Below are 19937 nucleotides of genomic sequence, written 5' to 3'. Positions count from 1 at the left end.
TATGTAAATAGTTGCCAGCATATGGCAAATTCAAACTTTGCTTTTTGGAACTTTGTGGATTTCTTTTTTCAAATATTTTCAGCTCAGGGTTGGCTGAATCCATGAATGCAGAACCCAGGGGTATGGAGGGCCAACTGTATACAAAATAAAGTAAGGCAGAAACTATTAGAAATGTAAAGTGACTCTAACATATATTTCTGTTCCTGATCGACCAGGTTGTCAAAAATGAAAATCTGAATGTTATAATGTAATTATAAGAGTAACTTGTGAGATTACATCTTCTCCAGCACCCATGAAACATTTACACAAATTGATCTTATATTAAACCACAAGATAAATATCAACATATTTTTAAAAACCTCAAAAGCATATGGGTCATATACTAAAACCAACATTGAAAAAATTAGAAGACTGTTCTTAAAAAGCAAAGCCCTTCATAGTGGTGTTATCCACAGTAATGCAAAAGTGAAACAACTCATACGTCCCTCAAATGATGAACAGATAAATAAAATGTGGTGGGGCTCCGCTGGTGACTCAGTGGTAAAGAATCCACCTGCCAATGCAGGAGACACGGGTTCGATCCCTGGTCCGGGAAGATCCCACGTGCTGCGGAGCACCTAAGCGCATGGCCACAACTACTGAGCAGGTGCTCCAGAGTCCATGCTCTGAGACAAGAAAAGCGGCTGCAGTGAGACGCCCGTGTACTGCAACCAGAGAGTAGCCCCGTTCTCTGCAGCTAGAGAAAAACCCACATGGCAACAAAGACCCAGCACAGCCAGAAATAAAATCAATAAAGTTTTAAAGAATAAAACGTGGAGCATCCATTCAGTGGAATACTATTTGGCAATAAGAAGGAATGAAACACTGATTATGCTCTAACATGGATGAACCTTGAAAACATAACACTCAGGGAAAGAAGCCAGTCATAAAAGACCACATTGTACAATTCAATTCATATGAAATGTCCCAAATAAGCAAATCTACGAGGCCAGAAAGTACATTAGCAGTTGTCTAGGGCTGAAGGTGAGGGGGTGGAAGGGAGGTGGCTAGAGGAAAAGGAGTGACTAGAAACAGGTTTGGGGTTTCTCTTTGGGGTGATAAAGATGTTCTAAAATTGACTTTGCAGATGGTTGCAGAGCTTTGTGAATGTTCTAAAACCATTGGTTGTACACTTTAAATGGGTGACACATGAATTACAACTCAATAAAGCCATTTGAAAAAAACCAAAAACAAAAAACTCAAGCCCTTGGAAATTTAAAACATCACTACCTTAAATAACACTTGCATAAAAGAAAAATTGAAACTATAATTATTGAACACTTTTAAGACTATTGTGAGCATACTATACATTTAAACACGTAGGATACAACAAAAGCATCAATTAGAGGGAAATGTATACCAGTAACTATTTTCCAATGAAAGTGGAAAGAATAATGTATACACAAATAAGCCAATAATTTGTTTACAATAACAAAACAACTTTAAGGAAAGCAGAAGAGATGAATTGTAAGAGACAAAAGAATAAATTCCATATTTCATCAAATTTAGGATGTCATCTATTACAAATTTAGGATGTCATCTATTACAAATTTAGGATGCACCATTATTTTATGTATCGTAAGGAACACTGCTGCCAATTAACCAGCATCACAGTGCTTTGTTACCACCAGTTGAAAGATGCATCCCAATTTGAGAGGTTTAAAAATGCGGAGGGAAAAGGCACATCCTAGACTGATGGAATACAGCAGATTAGAAAGCAGGAAGACAGTGGACTGATACACAAACACAGAGTCTAATCCTTAGGAAAGACCAACAGACATACCTCTGGCAAAGCAAATTAAAAAAAAGAAAGAGAAAATGAAAATGCACGCTATTAGGAATGCAAAGCAAATATAACCCCATATACACGGGAGGTTAAAATGTATAAGCGGTTACACAAAACTTTTCAGTCAAAACAAACTGAGGAAAAACTTTATGCTAATCATTTTTAAAACTTGGATCAAATGAACAATTTTCTACTAAAGTTTAATTTTCCAAATTAGTTTTAAAGGAATTTAAAAACTGAATACACAATGCTCATAGAGGACATTTAAAAGTTGTCAAAAATGTTATCTCAAAAAACTTGCACTAGATTTCTGAAAATATTAGGGGTCATATCCATAAAATCTTAATTTCCCTTGTTCTTAGTATTATTTTATATCATAAAATTAGCATAACTGTGAAAACCAAACTATAAGAAGTATTTTTCACTTGTCAAACTGGCAAAGGGAAAAAAAGGAATGATAAAGGAAAAAAAGCACATGAAGACACAAAGCATTTGTGCACATGCGGAAAATAGGCAATTTCTTTGCCCTCTAATGTGAACATAAATTGTTACAACCTCTACGGAGAGCGTTTTGAAAATATATATGAAAAGGCATAAAATTTCACATCAAGTTTTGACCCAATAATCACACTTTCAGGAATCTCTTAGAAGATAATAATCATAATTACACATAGGAAATTTATCCAACAGGGATGGCCACTGCAGAATTTTAATAGCAAAAATGTAGAGACAATTTATATGTCATTATTAGAGAGCAGATTTCAGTTGGACAAATCCAAGTGGGACTGAGTCACAGTATAGAAATGCAGGTAATAACATTAAATGTTCACAATAGAGTAAACATACAGATTTTATATGCACCCAAATGAATGAAAAGATTTGAAGCAAATAATGTTTATCTCTGGATGAGATAACAAATGATACTAATCTTCTTATCTATTCCTAATTCCTTTCAATAAACACATATTATTTTTGAATCAGTAAAATCAATAATCATTATAATAATTTCATTGAGACAAATCTTACATAATATATTATTAATGCCCAGAGAACCAGAACACAGGGGTTTGGGCCTGAGTTCCCCCAGTTCAGTCTTCCCTAGAGGCTCAGAACAGTAAAGAGTCTGCTGACAATGTGGGAGACCCAGGTTCGACCCCGGGGTCAGGAAGATCCCCTGCAAAAGGGAACAGCAACCCACTCCACTATTCTTGCCTGGAAAATCCCATGGATGGAGGAGCCTGGGGGCCCCCATCCATGGGGTCGCAGAGTCGGATGCGACTGAGCAACTGACACACTCCCCCAGTTCAGAAGGATGGGGATAGATCAGTAAGAGTCTCGTGATCCTTCTGAGCTACAGGCTGCGGAGGCTTGGGATTCACTGGGCATCTGTATCAGCAGCAGAATATCCCTTGTTCCAGGACCCTCCTCAGGAAGTCCCCATTCTCAGGGAGTCCCAACAGCCTGTTCTAACCTGAAGAGCCAACCAATCACCTTTTTATCCATGACCCATGCTGCTTTGTGGAACTTTCTCAACTAGAAACTGTAAAAACATCTCATGTAGCACTGAGTAGGTTTCTTAAAAAAACAATAATCCTATTCAGACTCCTACCTAGATAGGGAATACTGGGAACCATCTTCAGGCTTCGGATATATTCCCGAGTCCGCTTGTAATTATCTTCTTTGGACATCAGGTAGTCCAGTTTCTCAAAGGTGGTCTTGTCTTTTCGATTCAAAAGCTGGTGGAAGAAAAAAAGAGTATGAGAGAGAAGGCAAAAAAACTAGAAGAAGCTAAAGAGAAAGGATAACTGTGAACAAAAACTAAAAGGAAACGTGCTAAATGGTATGTCTGTGGTCTGCGGAATCCTGGGTGCAACTAAGCATTGTAAGAAGCTGTGTCTTGTGGAGATGAAACGTTTCACAGCTCAACTTGGTCATTTTTCATAAAACCTTACACTTAGAAGGAACCCTCCAGAGCTACCGAGTCCATTGTTCTGTCCGAGACTAGAATCCTCTGCATAATGACCAACACCATGGTGCACAGACCCCACAACAACGAGGAGCTTAGAGAGTAAAGCAAATTCCTCAAGGTCACCCAGAGCTATTTCACAGCCCCATTATGTCTCTCTCCCTGGGTCCACAACTTCTTACTCCTCCTCAACATCTCTGCCATTACTGAAGGCCCCCTCAAAATGTCACCCACTTTGCCTGCACATTCTGTGCACCTAGCCAGGCCATCTCTCCAATCAGGGCTATCTCCTCCAGATCCCCTGTGGTCCATGGCTGTGTCTTATTTACACTGGCTACAGTGTTTTAGTCAAAATAACCTACACCTTTTTTCTACATGCTGTCATCTAAGGGGTGATTTAGTTACGCAACTAAAGGATAAGCAGATACCCACAGCCCAGAGATTAGAGAAGTAAGATCTTTTATGACTGAGATCTCTGGTATGTAAAGCTGGTCACCAGTTAAAGGATGGCTCTGTGTTCATAAGGAGGCTTCCTGGAAGAAAGGAATAGAAACTGAATCCTGGTTGTCCAGACCTGATGCTGTGGTCATCCCGCAAGTTCTACATCAAGGCCCAGTGCCAGAAAATGGCAATGAGGCTCCTTGAATAAAATGGCTTTGAGGAAAGGAATCTAGGCCGAGAGCAGGCTTGAAAAGAGGATATGGGAAAGGGTCAGTGGAGAGGGTTGGCTCTGGCACAGCACGTGGCTGACGTTGGAAACCCCCAAGTTTAGCTTCCAGGGCCAGTGCCTCTGGGATCTGAGATCCATGGCTGAGCCCAGGAGCATAAGTGGAGAGGGACCCTAGGCCAGGAGCATCCTTGGTGAAGTGTGGTTTTGAGACCCCATGGTCTGTGCAAGGACCAGGACCAGCCACCCTGCCACATCCATTAGACTAACGTAGGCCAGTGGCCAACAGTTTCATCATACAGCAGAGAGAAGGAGAGCAGTACTCCCCAGCATCAGGGGAAGCCAGCCTTTCGAACTGAAGCGGCCTTTTGGGTTCCTGGGACCCAAGTCTGCAAATCCCAGGCTGAGGCCATGTCTGGTGCATCGGGGAACTCAGGCTGCCTTGGCTAATTCCTTGATCCTCAGCCTCTGGAGTCACAGAGGATGCAGCTGTGCAACAGCCCAGCTGAGCAGTGACAGCTTAAGGACTTCAGAGAGGAGAGGCAAAAGAAAAAGCTGAAAGGACGTCCCCAGTAATGAAGAAGTTGGAGAATAAACAGTGAGGTTTTTTTTTTTTTCATTGAGAAATTCAGGACACATCAGGGGATGCTACACAGATGCGAGGAACAACGGCTGCTTAACCAGCTTGTTAATTTAAGGCTGTTATTCATCATATTAGCAAACGGACAGGAAATAACGCCATCATCTCCCATTTGCTGTCTGTAAAGCACCAAAACATACAACTCATCTGATCTTTACAAAGCCCAGGGACGAAGATGGAGCCAGGATGACTGCCGCTATTTCAGGTTCATAATCACAAGGATTAAGTGACTTGTCAGAGCACCCTTGGGGAACTTGATTCAGTAGAGGAGAGACATGTATATTACAGCAACATGGTAAGTAAGTAAGTAGAGATAAGAACTCAGACCAACAGTAGGTAAATTATGGGCAAGGGAAGCATCAAGGGAAGATATAAAGAGAGAAGCATTTGAAATGAATGTTTAAGGATAAGAAAGTCACTAAATAAACAACATATACCCAGAGCAGAACCAGATCCTCTAGTTGTGAATGGCCCCATTGTAAAGCTGAGCAGGCCCCTCACCCTCTTGGCTGGGAGGTCGTCTCTTTATTAATACAACCTAGAAGCCCACTGAATCCTGTGGCAGTCACCCATGTTCATCCAGCAGTTCAACAAATCCCTATGTCGTCCTCATACACACTGCCGCTGAGCCAAACTGGAGCCTAAGTCTGCCTCCACTGGGTCTCTGGACCCAGCTGAGGGGTTGCCCATGTCCCCTGGCACGTCTGGCCTATCTGCCTAGACTGTCAAGTACCTCGATGCATGGCACCACAGAGCTGATCAGGGGGTCATCTGTGTCCTGACATGGACACGAGGCCAACATGATCACAGTCCTGGAGGATGTCCCTAAAGATCACCCTGCAGACTGACCTCCAACCAACAACTGGAGTTCTTTAGTGGAGTGGGCCGACCAAAGGCAGCCACATTTGCACACTTCCCAAATTTAAAACCAGGCTTCTCCAGACCACACCTGCCTCTGTTAACCTTGTGTCTGTCTGCACACATACTTCCTATGCACCCTCCACCCCACCTACACGCACACATTCGGAATGGCCGGGTCTAGTTAACTTCACTCATCTGCTCCATTCTGTGGCCACAAATGAGATTCAGGATGGCATCAGATTTCTCAGCGGGAATGCACAGGATGTTAGAAGACATGAAAAAGAACATCTATCTCCCAAGTAATATGCATACTATTTGAGAACTTCCCCTAGCAAAATGAAAGAATAAACCAAGGACAGGAGGATACGGGATGTAGGAAACAGTGGATCCAAACTAGCAGTAGTAAAGGGAGAGGACAGATGAGCAGCAAGGCTAAAGAAAGGCTGGTCTACATCCTTCCACCCCAGAAGAGGCCTCCAGAGAGAGAGAAGACTCGACAGAAAACCCAATGGGATAGCACATTGGTGGGGTGGAGGAAGGGAATGGACATAATTTATTATGTATAATAAAAATAAAATTAAATAAAATAATTTAAAGATTTTATGTATAATATACATAAGGCCTGGTAAGATATTATATAGTATTACATGTTTATATGTGTATTTTACGTATACATATAAAATATCTGGTAGATAAGCAGTAGCTAGAGTAAGAATTTTTCCTTAAAAGGGGATTAGAAATGCCAGGGAAACAAAGGGATATTCCAGAAAGAACATGTTATTCACACTTAACCACTTAAGTATGGAGGAGCCATTTATGGAAAACCATACTTACACATTCCTAATAATTAAAACAAGAACACTCATTTAACTAAAGTGATGTAATTATGGTAACATGAGTGTTTTTGAAGAATGAGGGAAGACGGTTTAGGAAAACTAAACCAACATCCATCTTACAAAGAAGTCACCATATACTGTCCAAAGTGAGTGGATTGAGAAATTGCAGCAAAAACACATCGATGGAAACATGGCAGAAACCATCAGAAGAAACTGCTAAATAACTGAGTGTTTGCCTCTAGGGAGTGACTGGGTTATGCAGAGATGGAGCAAGGAGTGTTAGCTGCTTCACTCAGCCTTTCAGTATTTAGTGATTTTTAAAATTCATGCACACGTATTATGCTGAAAAATTATTTTAAGATTTAATTTTTTAATATAGGGTTTGTTTATTCAAAAAGAACAGCATTTACTTGTTCTAAACTTTTATTACAAGTAGTGCCATAAACTGAAAACCTCATATGCATTGAGGGTCCTTTAGATTTTAGAGTTTACAGGAAGCCTCAGGAAGAAACCATCAGAACTACATGCAAGAAAACAACTTATCTGCTTACCTGAGTCAAACAGACACTAAAAGCATTCACATTCAGGAAAGGAGAAACAAGATTAAACAACATACAGGAAATACTCACTAAATACAATAGGCAACTGTACTTCTACTAAATTTTAGAAGTGCTGGGCCACCCTGAGATTTTTTCCTTCCATAACATTTATTATAATTGTGACTACTTAAACGATGACATCTGTGCTTCACTCAGCAAAGGATGACTCCCATGAAGGCTGTGACCATGCTGGTTATATTCATTCCACAATACCCTGCATCTATTATGGTTCCTGACACAGAGAAAACACTGCCTAAAAATCTGTTGAACAAAAAAAAGAATAAGAAAACTAACGACAACTTAAAAATTCAATTCTTTGGAAATTTTTGAATATTCCAATAATTCTTGAGTAAAAGAAGAAATAAAAGCGAGGGTAATGAACTATTTATAAACCAGAAACATAAAGCACATACAGATCATGATATGTTAAACTATGTGATGAGGTCAAAAGTGTACTGAGAGGGAAAAAATGCATGGTTTTTAATTCATATAACTAAACAATATGAATATAAATAAGCTTAACACTCAACTCAAAAAGCTATGGAAATTCGAGGGAGGGGTGAAGTAGGAGAAATTGATTAATATAGATAAAATCAGAAACCATGTTTAAAACATACAATATAAAACTAAACACTAAAACTATAGACATGATAACTAAACCCAAGAGCTAAATTTTATTAATAGCAATAAAACAGGCAAAACCTCTATGAAGTAAGGCAAAATGAAAAAATATGCAACATTAAGATTGAGAAATGGGCATAGCTACGTATAGAAAGTGAATTAAAATTACAAGGTAAAAATAAATCCCAGCCTTTTGATTTTAAATAATTTACATGGTGACAAACATCCGCTGCAAGGGATAAATGGCACATCTCAACCACGGGTTAAAAGCCAGGATGATCACGGATCTTGGTCAGATGCCTGAAGAAGTGCGTTGCTTTTGGAAATGCCCCTTATCATGCTGCTAGAGAGCCTGTATGTGGCACTTATATTTGACTAATGATGAAAAATTCCCCTCTTCTGGTAAGTAGGCTCCGTGGAATAAAAAAAAAGTCCTCCAAATCCTCTTTATGAGGACGTTGGTAGCTTGTTCCCTTGTCTTGAGAGAAACAGTTCTTGATACGTGGAAATGTTTTTCAACAAAGAACGTGTTGCTCCAAATATGTTAAAACTGGCTCAAAATCCTACTTCAATTCCAGTGTCTACTGTTGGTATGGAAAGAATTTTTAGTGCTGTGGATAATCTATGGATCAATGGATTCAACAGACTGAAGATGCAATGAGAAAGGAATGAAACAAGGGCACTTCAAAAGAGTAATTCTTAAATTCTTCAGATATGAACTACTGGCTTCTGAAAAACAAACTATAAAGCCATATAACTAATGTAAAATAGCAGATGCAATGGAGACTATTATAAGTAATGTGAGGGAAAACTGTGACTCTGAAATTTAATATGTGTTCTAGCAAGCTATCCATATCTGTCTTTGACTAAGGCTATTTTAAATTCTGTACAAATAGATGTTAACCTGTAGAAAATGTAGTAATGCAAATAATTCCAGTCCATATAAAGGCAACTGATGTCCCATAGTATCCCACTGATCATCATTCTGGGAATACTAATTTTCTATCCATTTTAAAGATGATTTCAGCATTCTTCAACTGACCATAAAGTATTCTCAGTTCTCTTGAAATAAAGTTGGCTTAAAACTCAGCATTCAGAAAACTAAGATCATGGCATCTGGTCCCATCACTTCACAGCAAATAGATGGGGAAACAGTGGAAACAGTGACAGACTTTATTTTGGGGGGATCCAAAATCACTGTGGATGGTGACTGCAGTCATGAAATTAAAAGATGCTTGCTTTGTGGCTCAGCTGGTAAAGAATCCGCCTGCAATGAGGAAGACCTGGGTTTGATCCCTGGGTTGGGAAGATCCCCTGGAGAAGGGAAAGGCTACCTACTCCAGTATTCTGGTCTAGAGAGTTCCATAGACTGTATGGTCCATGGGGGTTACAAAAAGTCAGACACGACTGAGCGACTTTCACTTTCACTTCACTCCTTGGAAGAAAAGTTATGACCAACCAGACAGCATAGTAAAAAGCAGAGACGTTACTTTGCCAACAAAGATCCATCTAGTCAAAGCTATGGTTTTTCCAGTAGTCATGTATGGATGTGAGAGTTGGGACTATAAGGAAAGCTGAGCGCTGAAGAAGTGATGCTTTTGAACTGTGGTGTTGGAGAAGACTCTTGAGAATTCCTTGGACTGTAAGGAGATCCAACCAGTCCATCCTAAAGGAAATCAGGCCTGAGCATTCATTGGGAGGACTGATGCTGAAACTCCAATACTTTGGCCACCTGATGCGAAGAACTGATTCATTTGAAAAGACCCTGATGCTGGGAAAGGTTGAAGGTGGGAGGAGAAGGGGACAACAGAGGACGAGATGGTTGGATGGTATCACTGACTCAATGGACATGAGTTTGAATAAACTCCAGGAGTTGGTAATGGACAGGGAGGCCTGGAATGCTGCAGTCCATGGGGTCGCAAAGAGGCGGACACGACTGAGTGACTGAACTGAACTGAATATCTTACTGAATCTCTCACTAATTAATAAGTTAAAATAAAATATTTGACAAATAATCATTTTATACTTGTATAAGTCATTATTTTATCTTTTAAAAAAAACAATTCTTTGACAGTTTATATGCACATATACATAAATACATGCAAACATAAATACACAATGTATAATCTTGTAGATCAACTTTAATCACGTTTCCAGTAATTTTGCTAAGTTTTAAATAAATTATGCTCATGGCAACCCCAAGAGACATTCCCAAAAAGCCCAAGAGTAGAGCCAGGAGGATGACCTTGGTCCTTGAATGGAAGTTTGCCAAGGGTCCATCCTGGGTCCAGAGCTGGTCTGCATGGCTGAGCCATGGAAAGGGCTGGCTAAGGCATGGGAGAGTCAGAAGCACTATGAGAGGGCTCTGGAAGGAGAGAACAAACTCCATTATGGGAAGGAGGAACCAGGAAAAGGTGATCCTGGAAACTAGTCTTGCTGGGCTTCAACTAGCAGAGATGAGGCTGGAGAGGCCCCAGAGGCCAAAGAAAGTATGAACAGTGGGCTGGCAGTGGGAACACACAGCGATGCTCAAGGGAGCAGCAGTTTGGCAGAACTGTAGGCAGGTGTTGCCTTGGACAAGACTGGGAAGGTAAGAGAGAGATGGAAACTCGCCATTTGGCAAAGTATGCTTTTGACTAGGTCATTTTGGATACTGTGGACATGTGATGGCCAATTTGACAGCTTATTCTCCTTTTCCAGATCTTTCAACTCAACTTGCCAACAGGGTGCAAATCACAAGCGGCTAAGCATGAACAGTTGAATACTAATCAAAGGGGAAAGAATGAGTTGATTGTGGCTGTGTTTGAGCAGGAAATTCCTCTAGCCAGCTCTTGTGTCTCTTCCGCACGTGACCTGGGTCTCTGGGTTGCTATGTTGCTGGTGGCAATAGATGCTCCACTGGCCACAGCTGGAAGGTTTATGATTTGTTTTTCAGGGCAAGGAAGTAGGTGTGAAGTAGGTATGAAAACTTTTGGTATTTGCTGCCATTGCCAAAATGCTTCTATTATGTCCTCTGCACCCTGCAAGAATCTCCCTACCCAAAGGTTCTCCTCAAATGCCTCATTCCCAAATGCAAGTTGTCCTGAGAAACACCCACTGGAACACACCAAAATCCCTCTATCACCTAAGCTCAGTATCTTCCCTAACTCGAAGGGATCACTGAAACCTAGAGTTAAAAATCCAAATGACAGCTAAAACTTAACTGAAAATATTCATTATTATAAAACTAGAAGTAGTGTAGTAGTGTGCATGCTCTGTCATGTCTGACTCTTTGCCACCCCATGGACTGGAGTCTACTAGGCTCCTGTGTCCATGGGATTTTCCAGGCTGGAATACTGGAGTGGGTTGCCAGTTCCTCCTCCAGGGGAACTATCCAAGCCAGGGATCTCTTATATCTCCTGCACTGGCAGGCAGATTCTTTACCACTGGCGCCACCTGAGAAGTATTGTTCAGTTCAGTCGCTCAGTAGTGTCTAATTCTTTGCAACCCCATGGACTGCAGCGTGCCAGGCCTCCCTGTCCATCACCAACTCCCAGAGTTTACTCAAACTCATGTCCATTAAGTTGGTGATGCCATCCAAACATCTCATCCTCTGTTGTCCCCTTCTCCTCCTGCCTTCAATCTTTCCCAGCATCAGGGTCTTTTCAAATGAGTCAGTTCTTCACATCAGGTGGCCGAAGTATTGGAGTTTCAGCTTCAGCATCCGTCCTTCCAATGAATATGCAGATGACATCACCCTTATGGTAGAAAGTGAAGAAGAACTAAAGAGCCTCTTGATGAAAGTGAAAGAGGAGAGTGAAAAAGTTGGCTTAAAGCTCAACATTCAGAAAACTAAGGTCATGGCATCTGGTCCCATCACTTCATGGCAAATAGAAGGGGAAACAGTGGAAACAGTGACAGACTTTATTTTTTGGGCTCCAAAATCACTGCAGATGGTGACTGCAGTCATGAAATTAAAAGATGCTTATTCCTTGGAAGGAAAGTTATGACCAACCTAGACAGCATATTAAAAAGCAGAGACATTACTTTGCCAACAAAGGTCTGTCTAGTCAAGGCTGTAGTCATGTATGGATGTGAGAACTGGACTATAAAGAAAGCTGAGCACCAAAGAATTGATGCTTTTGAACTGTGGTGCTGGAGAAGACTCTTGAGAGTCCCTTGGACTGCAAGGAGATCCAACCAGTCCATCCTAAAGGAAATCAGTCCTGAATATTCATTGAAGAAATAGTGCAATGAAAATTAAAATGATGGATTAAAAAGAGCAACATCAAAATCGTTACAACATACATCAAAAGGAATAAAATACCCAGGAATAAACACATCTGAGGAGGCAAAACACCTGTGGTCTGAAAACTGTGAGACACTGATTAAAGAAATTGAAGATAATACAAATAGATGGAAAGGCATACCGTGTTCTTGGATTGGAAGAATCAATACTTAAAATGACCATACTACCCAAGGAAATCTAAAGATTCAATGCAATATCTATCAAATTGCCAGTGGTATTTGTCACAGAATCAGAGCAAAAATTTTTTTAATTTGTATGGAAGCAAAGAAGACCCTAAATAGGCAAAACAATTTTGAGAAAGAAGACCAAAGCTGGAGGAATTATGCTCCCTGACTATTGACTACACTACAAGGCTACAGTAATGAAAACAGTGTGGTATGGGCACAAAACAGACATATATGTCAATGGAAAAGGATAGAAAGCCCAGAAATAAATCCACACACTTATGGCCAATCAATCAACCTACAACAAATGAGGCAAGACTACACAAAAGAGAAAAGACAGTCTCTTCAATAAGTAGTACTGGGAAAGCTGGACAGCTACACGTAAAAGAATGAAATTAGAACATTCTCTAACATCATATACAAAAATAAATTCAAAATGGATTAAAGACCTAAATGTAAGACCAGATACTATAAAACTCCTAGAGGAAAACCTAGGCAGAACACACGTTGACATAAATCATAGCAATATATTTTTAGATTCATCTCCTAGAGTAATGAAAACAAAAATAAACAAATGGGACTTAATTGAACTTGAAGCTTCTGCACAGCACAGGAAACCATAAACAAAATAAAAAGACAATCTATGAACTCAGAGAAAATGTTTGCAAACAATATGACCAACAAGGGATTAATTTCCAAAATACAAAAACAGCTCATACAGCTTAATACCAAAAAAAAAAAAAAAATGAACAACCCAATCAAAAAATGGACAGAAAACCTAAATAGACATTTCTCCAAAGAGGACATACCAATGGCCAACAAGCACATGAAAAGACGCTCAACGGCACTAATTATCGGAGAAATGCAAACCAAACTACAACGAGATATCACCTCAAACCAGTCAGGATGGTCATCACCAAAAAGTCTACCAATAACTAATTTGTAGAGAAATAATAAATTTGCTGGAGAGGGTGTGGCAAGAAGGAAACCCTCCTACACTGTCGGTGGGAATGCAAATTGGTACAGCCACTATGGAGAATAGTACAGGGACACTCCTTAAAAAAATAAAATTAGAGTTGTCATATGATCCATCAATCCCAGTCCTGGGCATACACCCAGAAAAAAACTCTAATTTGAAAAGATACATGCACCCCCATGTTCATAGCAGCACTATCTACAATTGCGGAGACGTGGAAGCAACCTAAGAATCCATCGACAGATGAATGGACAGAGAATATGTGGTACATATGTACACTGGGATACTACTCCGCCATAAAAAGAATGAAATAATGCCATCTCCAGCAACATGGATGAACCTAGAGATTATCACAGTAAGTGAAGCAAGTCAGCCAGAGAAAGACAATTATCCTATGATATCCCTCATATTTGGCACCTAAAAAGTTGATACAAATGAATTTATTTCCAAAACAGAAAGAGACTCACAGACACAGAAAACAAATTCATGGTTACCAAAGGGGATAGAGGTGGTGGGAGAGGGGGAGAAAAAAAGAAAAAGTCTCATGCAATTTTATGTTAACTTGTTCACTAATTATACAATAAAATTGCTGGAATACTTTCTTAAGAAAAAAAAAAAAACACGGTTACATCGGAGCATCCTGCTCTGGAGCAGTGGTGGGTAGAGACCACCCCCCACCCAAAGGATGGGGGGTTGCTAAAAACGGTCTTTAATCAGGCAAGTGAAAACACCAGAGCTGTGTCGTAGGACGATCACTCCATGAATGAACAGCATGAGAAAGGGAGTGAGATGAGAAGCAAGGGAACCACTAGAAGATGATGATGTTATCAGGTTATAAATCAGAGGACCTGGCTTACAGGGATGGTGGTCTCTGCCAGTCTATTTGAAAACAGTCAAGAAAAGTTGAAAATAATAATAAAAGCAGCAGCAGCTACTACTTATCTAGCCCTTACTGTGTGCCAGGTATAGTTCGAAACATTTTTTTCACATATTTACTCATTTAACCCTCACCATAAGAGGCAGGTCCAAGGCTGGCTAAGCCTGGGAGTCTGATTCAAGAGTCTACACTCCTAACCTCCACAGGACACTACCCCTCATTTCTTGGTCATGTGGGCTGAGAGCCAAGAGCTACCTACCTGAAGTACAGGCTAAGGTGACATTTTCTCATAGGGACTTTTTCTACCTGTGTTCCCTTGGGGCTCCCCCAGGCTGGCCCGAGATTTTCCAGTGGGGGACACTTGCTGGCTCTCTGATTCCTGTGAGTAGCTGAGTTCCAGCCCGCCATAAGCGGGCATCAGAACCCTTGCCCCCTGACAGTTGGCAAGGTCTCCATCCAGTAAGCTCTCTGCGCTCTGCCCCCTGCGCTGACTCTGAGAGCATTCTCTGTTTCTAGCACATGGTGACTTCCCTTTCCTGGCTTCTGGCTCAGCATTGCTTCTTGGTTTATAATTTGGTTTATTTGTATGTGTGTTTGCAGCAGGTGATTGGGAGGGAAGAAAGGGCTTACTGCTCATCTGCCCAGTCTACCATATTGCCTCAAAGTCCAAATAGGTCCACTCAGAAAGCCTGGAACTAACCAGCACTTTCTGGAACCAGACTTTGATTTCAGACATGCCAGTGGTGAGCTGTCAAACAAACACGTGAGAAGAGGGCTCGTGGGAACGCGGGTGTAGGGCTAGAGAGAGGGGCTGGGATGAGTGTGAGGAGGCAGCCTCCACAGGGGCAAGATGGGGCTTTCCAAGCTGGGAAGACCCCATGGGACAGGACTTGGATCAGGAAAGGTGAGAGCTAGGCCAGAGCCCCGCCAGACACTTACAGCCCGTGGGTGAGAGGGACAAAAGTGGTCAGGGAGGAGCCAGCTGTCAGAATGCGGTGGGGGTAGGGGTGGGGAAGGGAATAAGCTGCGTGAAGAGAGATGTTTCAGGACGGGGGTGATAGATGTTGTGGCAAAGTGAAGGCAGACGAGGGTGCAGACATCAGCAGAACTCCTGAGAATGGAGACGAGGGGAGGGACCGGTGATGAGTCATCAGGGGATGTCCTCTCCTCCCCCACCTCACCTCCCCCCTGAGCCATGGCTCAGGAAAGCCTGGGATAGCCTTGCCCATCATGATGTCCTCCACAGCATCCAAGGGGGCATTCCATCAGACACAGAGGGGAGAGGCACCTCCCACATGAAAGATGAAAATCTGAAATACACGAATGCCACCACCCATCCACCTTCCTGGGATACCCGCTTAACGACCCTGCACCCCCAGATGCCTGAAGTGAGAGTCCGGCTCCCAGGCGGGTCCCCTCCAGACCACCGCCCTGCAGACCAGGCCTCCTGACCCATCGGCTGTGACTTCCTTCCGGCCAAGTTCTTCAGTTTTCATTTTGCTGCTGCAGATGGGTCAGACTCTCTGGATCAATTCAGTAGGAAAGAGCGAATCACGATAGGAATGTGTACAGAGCAAGCAGTGTGTGTGTGTGTGTGTGTGTGTGTGTGAATCACAATAGAACATGTACACAGCAAGCAGAGTGTGTGTGTGTAGCTCATGACTGTAATTAAAGAGTGACTCACCCATACTCCGGGAATTCCATACCTTCAGGTCTCTCCTGTCTAAGTCCAGCTCCTCTTGGGACCACTCTGATCTGAGAAAAGGTCTCACCCTCGTCCCAACTGTTGTTGCTATTGTTCAGTCGCTCAGTCGTGTCCGACTCTTTGAGACCCCATGGACTGCAGCATGCCAGGCTTCCCTGTCCTCTAGACAGACCCCTGTCCCGTGGGGTCTCCCTGGCTTGGAGAGCCCCATCTATCTTCTCCTCCATGCCCCAGTGGTAGCCGCCTCCTTGAGCTCATCCCAATCTCTCTCTAGCCCTAGACCTGAGTTCCCAGCTGCTCAGGCCTCAAACCTAGGAACCACTCTCCAGGCCCCTCCTTGCTTCATCTCTGACATCCCATCCTTCACAAATCCCGCCACCTCTGTCTTCAGAATCCCTCCTCTCTCACTTTCCTTCTCTCCTGTGCACTGCCACTGCCCCAGTTTAGCCAGCACTGGCTCACTCCTGGATTCTGCCCTAACGCCCTAACCCAGCCTCATTTCCACTCTTGCCCCCCTGCACTTCCTCTGCAATCTGCTTTTCACAGAGTGCACGCATGCTCAGTTGCTTCAGTCATGTCCAACTCTTTGCAACCCTACGTACTGTAGCCCACCAGGGTCCTCTGTCCATGGGATTCTCTGGGCAAGAACACTGGAGTGTGCTGCCATGCCTTCCTCCAGGGGATCTTCCCAACCCCGGGATAGAACCCGAGTCTCTTAACCAGCCCCTGCATTGACAGGTGGGTTCTCTACCACTAGTGTCACGTGGGAAGCCACAGAGTTGAAACGTTAATTTTAAAAAACAAAACACAAAAAGCAACTGTGAACCAGATCGTGTCTGTCTCCTGTTTGAACTTCTCTCCAGGCTGAGCCCCTCCCCAGCGGCCCTGCAGCCCGCCCACAGTATGCTCACAGCGTCCCCCAGGCCCACTGTGCTCCGGCCACACTGGCTGTGGAGTTTCTTCCACCGCGATCTCTGTGCTGGCTGCACCCACTTCTTGGTGCGGCTGGCTCCCTCTTGTCACTCAGGTCTGAGAGAGGCATTCCCTGGACACTCAGTTGATTCCTACCGATCCTCCTCTTTGGGTCTTCAGCATCACTTTTATTCCCATCTGACAGCTCTTGGTTCATTACTTCATGCATTCAGCACACATTTATTGATCACTTCCCGCATGTGCTTCAGTTCAGTTCAGTTGCTCAGTCGTGTCTGACTCTTTGCAACCCCATGAATCACAGCACACCAGGCCTCCCTGTCCATCACCAACTCCCGGAGTTCACTCAGACTCACGTCCATCGAGTCAGTGATGCCATCCAGCCATCTCATCCTCTGTCGTCCCCTTCTCCTCCTGCCCCCAACCCCTCCCAGTATCAGGGTCTTTTCCAATGAGTCAACTCTTCGCATGAGGTGGCCAAAGTACTGGAGTTTCAGCTTTAGCATCATTCCTTCCAAAGAAATCCCAGGGCTGATCTCCTTCAGAATGGACTGGTTGGATCTCCTTGCAGTCCAAGGGACTCTCAAGAGTCTTCTCCAACACCACAGTTCAAAAGCATCAATTCTTCGGCACTCGGCTTTCTTCACAGTCCAACTCTCACATCCATACATAGGCAGTATCTCCCTTGGATAACATAAAAGCCCATGAGACAGGGGCTTTGACCATAGCCTAAGGGCCTGGCATGGAGCGGGAAAGGGAGAGTTTGATAAATACTTGATCTGCAGAAATGAATAAGAGCCATATGGTACGTGTGCTCAGGAAATCAGAGCTGGCTGATAGGACTTCTTGCTTAGGTCTCGTGGCTTTGAGGCCACTGATATTCCAAAGTGGGCCCAGCACTGGGATAAATCAAACCCTGTCTGCACTTTCCCAGGCCAGCAGAAGGTGACTCCGTCCCTGTTGGCACAACCAACCAGCATTTATGAAGGGCCTGGTATGTGTGGGCCTGCGCGCAAGGTCAGCCTCCGTCTTGTCACAGATCACCAAGCCACTGGTGCTCAGCAGCCAGGCCGACAGGCTGCCCTGCCCACCCAGTAATGACCAGCTGGCGCTCACTGAAGGCTGTCCATGGGGAAATCAAGTGGCAGGTCTCTTCTCACACCTGTAACCCCCTTCCACCCAGGTTTCCCAGATAGCCAGGGTTTTAGGGCAACCCAGGGACAGCACTCAGGGAGCTGGTCACACCCTGTCGCCAGGGCCAGTGTGCCAATCTCACGTCTCCAGCCCCACTTCCCGGGCAGCATGGGTGCCCACTCTTCCTTGCCCTGTGCCCGGCCTGACTCCAACATCAAGTTCTATCACAGACAGGTCATCCGGCAAACGGACAAGGATGTGGACGAGTGTCCCGTGAGGAAGAGCTGTGTTGTGCTGGCGCTGGCTCTCACCAGCTCCGTGATCTTGGGCAGGTCACAGGAAGCCTCAGCTTCCGTCTCTGCACAATGAAGCCTGTTAAAGCGCTGACCTTGGGGCTCCTACAGTTGGTGTGCCTGCTCCCCCTGCCCTGTGGGCCCATGTGTTCTCACCAGTCCCATATCAAGGGACAGGTGCGGGGAAGGGAAACAGCAGTTTCGGGGCAATTTCAATGGCTAATCTCATTAGCAGGAAAAGAAGTAGCAAAAGAAGGATGCAAATGAACACAACAAATGCATAGAAGTCAAACGACCCACTGTAAACTCAGCTGGGCACTGGGGATACAGAGCAAATATCCAACTTCATCAAGAAGGAAGGCAGTCAAAGAGGGAGGCCGGCCTGTGGGCAGCACTGCAGAACAGACGCCCCATGTTCTCCGTCCCGACAGGCGGAGAGAGTGTCAGGAATACTGTGGCATCGCCAACTCCACTGGGCTGGGGGTGGATACGGATGAAGGAGAAAGATGGCGTGTTTGGCCCACTTCCCAAATGCCCTGCACCAGCCGCTGTCCTTGGACTAACAAGACAGGTGGGCGAAAGGGGAGAGAATGGTCTGAAACAAAGGCTGAACAGCGGGTTTGCCCAGAGCAAAGAGCTCCCCACACGTGGCCTTGGAGATGTTGTACTGTGATCCACCCCAAGTGGATCAGCTCCTCTCTCCCCAACACGACTGCTGGCGGCTGCTACATTTATCTCCTAGGAAGCTGCATCTCCCTCTCTTTTACCCTGGTAAGCAGCCCTGCGTAACCAAGAAAACAGTCCCGGTCCTCAGTCCTTAGGAAGCCATGGGGAGATTTCTCAGAAAAATAACAGCTGTTGCTGCCCTGGGTCCCTGTTCTCCGGTGACACACAAACTCAGCTTCCTGGCCTGTCCCTAGCTCCCACCGGCTAGATGCCCACTGAGAGGTCAAAGTCAGGGCCAATTCCAGGCGATTGCGGGGGAGTAGGCAGCTGAAGCCATGGACTAACCAAGGAGTAAGTAACCAAACGGAGAAGGCAATGGCACCCCACTCCAGTACTCTTGCCTGGAAAATCCCATGGACGGAGGAGCCTGGTGGGCTGCAGTCCATGGGGTCGCTAAGAGTCGGACACGACTGAGCGACTTCTTTCACTTCTCACTTTCATGCATTGGAGAAGGAAATGGCAACCCACTCCAGTGTTCTTGCCTGGAGAATCCCAGTGACGGGGGAGCCTGGTGGGCTGCCATCTATGGGGTCGCACAGAGTCGGACACGACTGAAGCGACTTAGCAGCAGTAGCAGCAGCAAGTGACCAAAAGGCGGCCTTCAAGGCCTGGCTGCAGCTCCCTGCCTCACTGGCGTGTCTCCTCCCTGGGGCCCTCCGACTTCCCTTCCCCAGATCAAGGGACAAGCAGGGAGAAGGAAAACAGCTCTTTCCTGGCAACATTTCCCGAGCTAATCTCATTACCAGAAATGAATGGCAAAAGAAGGATGAACCCCAGAGGCCGTGGCCTAGCCAGTAGCAGCAGCAGCCAGAACAGAGGCTCCATGGCC

At 44.2% G+C, this 19937-nt stretch overlaps 1 protein-coding gene across 13 annotated transcripts in view; it reads right to left on the bottom strand.

The window, feature by feature from the left end:
• Positions 1 to 19937, bottom strand: part of RALGPS1 (Ral GEF with PH domain and SH3 binding motif 1) — a 302934-nt gene that overhangs the window by 158771 nt on the left and 124226 nt on the right. For all 13 annotated transcript variants that reach the window (XM_027556304.1, XM_027556297.1, XM_027556305.1 and 10 more), the window contains exon 9: positions 3435 to 3561. In XM_027556304.1, the coding sequence (XP_027412105.1) occupies positions 3435 to 3561 (127 nt within the window). The remainder of the gene's footprint in view (positions 1 to 3434; positions 3562 to 19937) is intronic.

Source organism: Bos indicus x Bos taurus, chromosome 11 (genome assembly GCF_003369695.1).
Source record: "Bos indicus x Bos taurus breed Angus x Brahman F1 hybrid chromosome 11, Bos_hybrid_MaternalHap_v2.0, whole genome shotgun sequence".
In the NCBI taxonomy this organism is placed as follows: Eukaryota; Metazoa; Chordata; class Mammalia; order Artiodactyla; family Bovidae; genus Bos; species Bos indicus x Bos taurus.
Note: the sequence above shows the minus strand (reverse complement) of the source record. Positions and strands in the feature narration are given on the sequence as shown.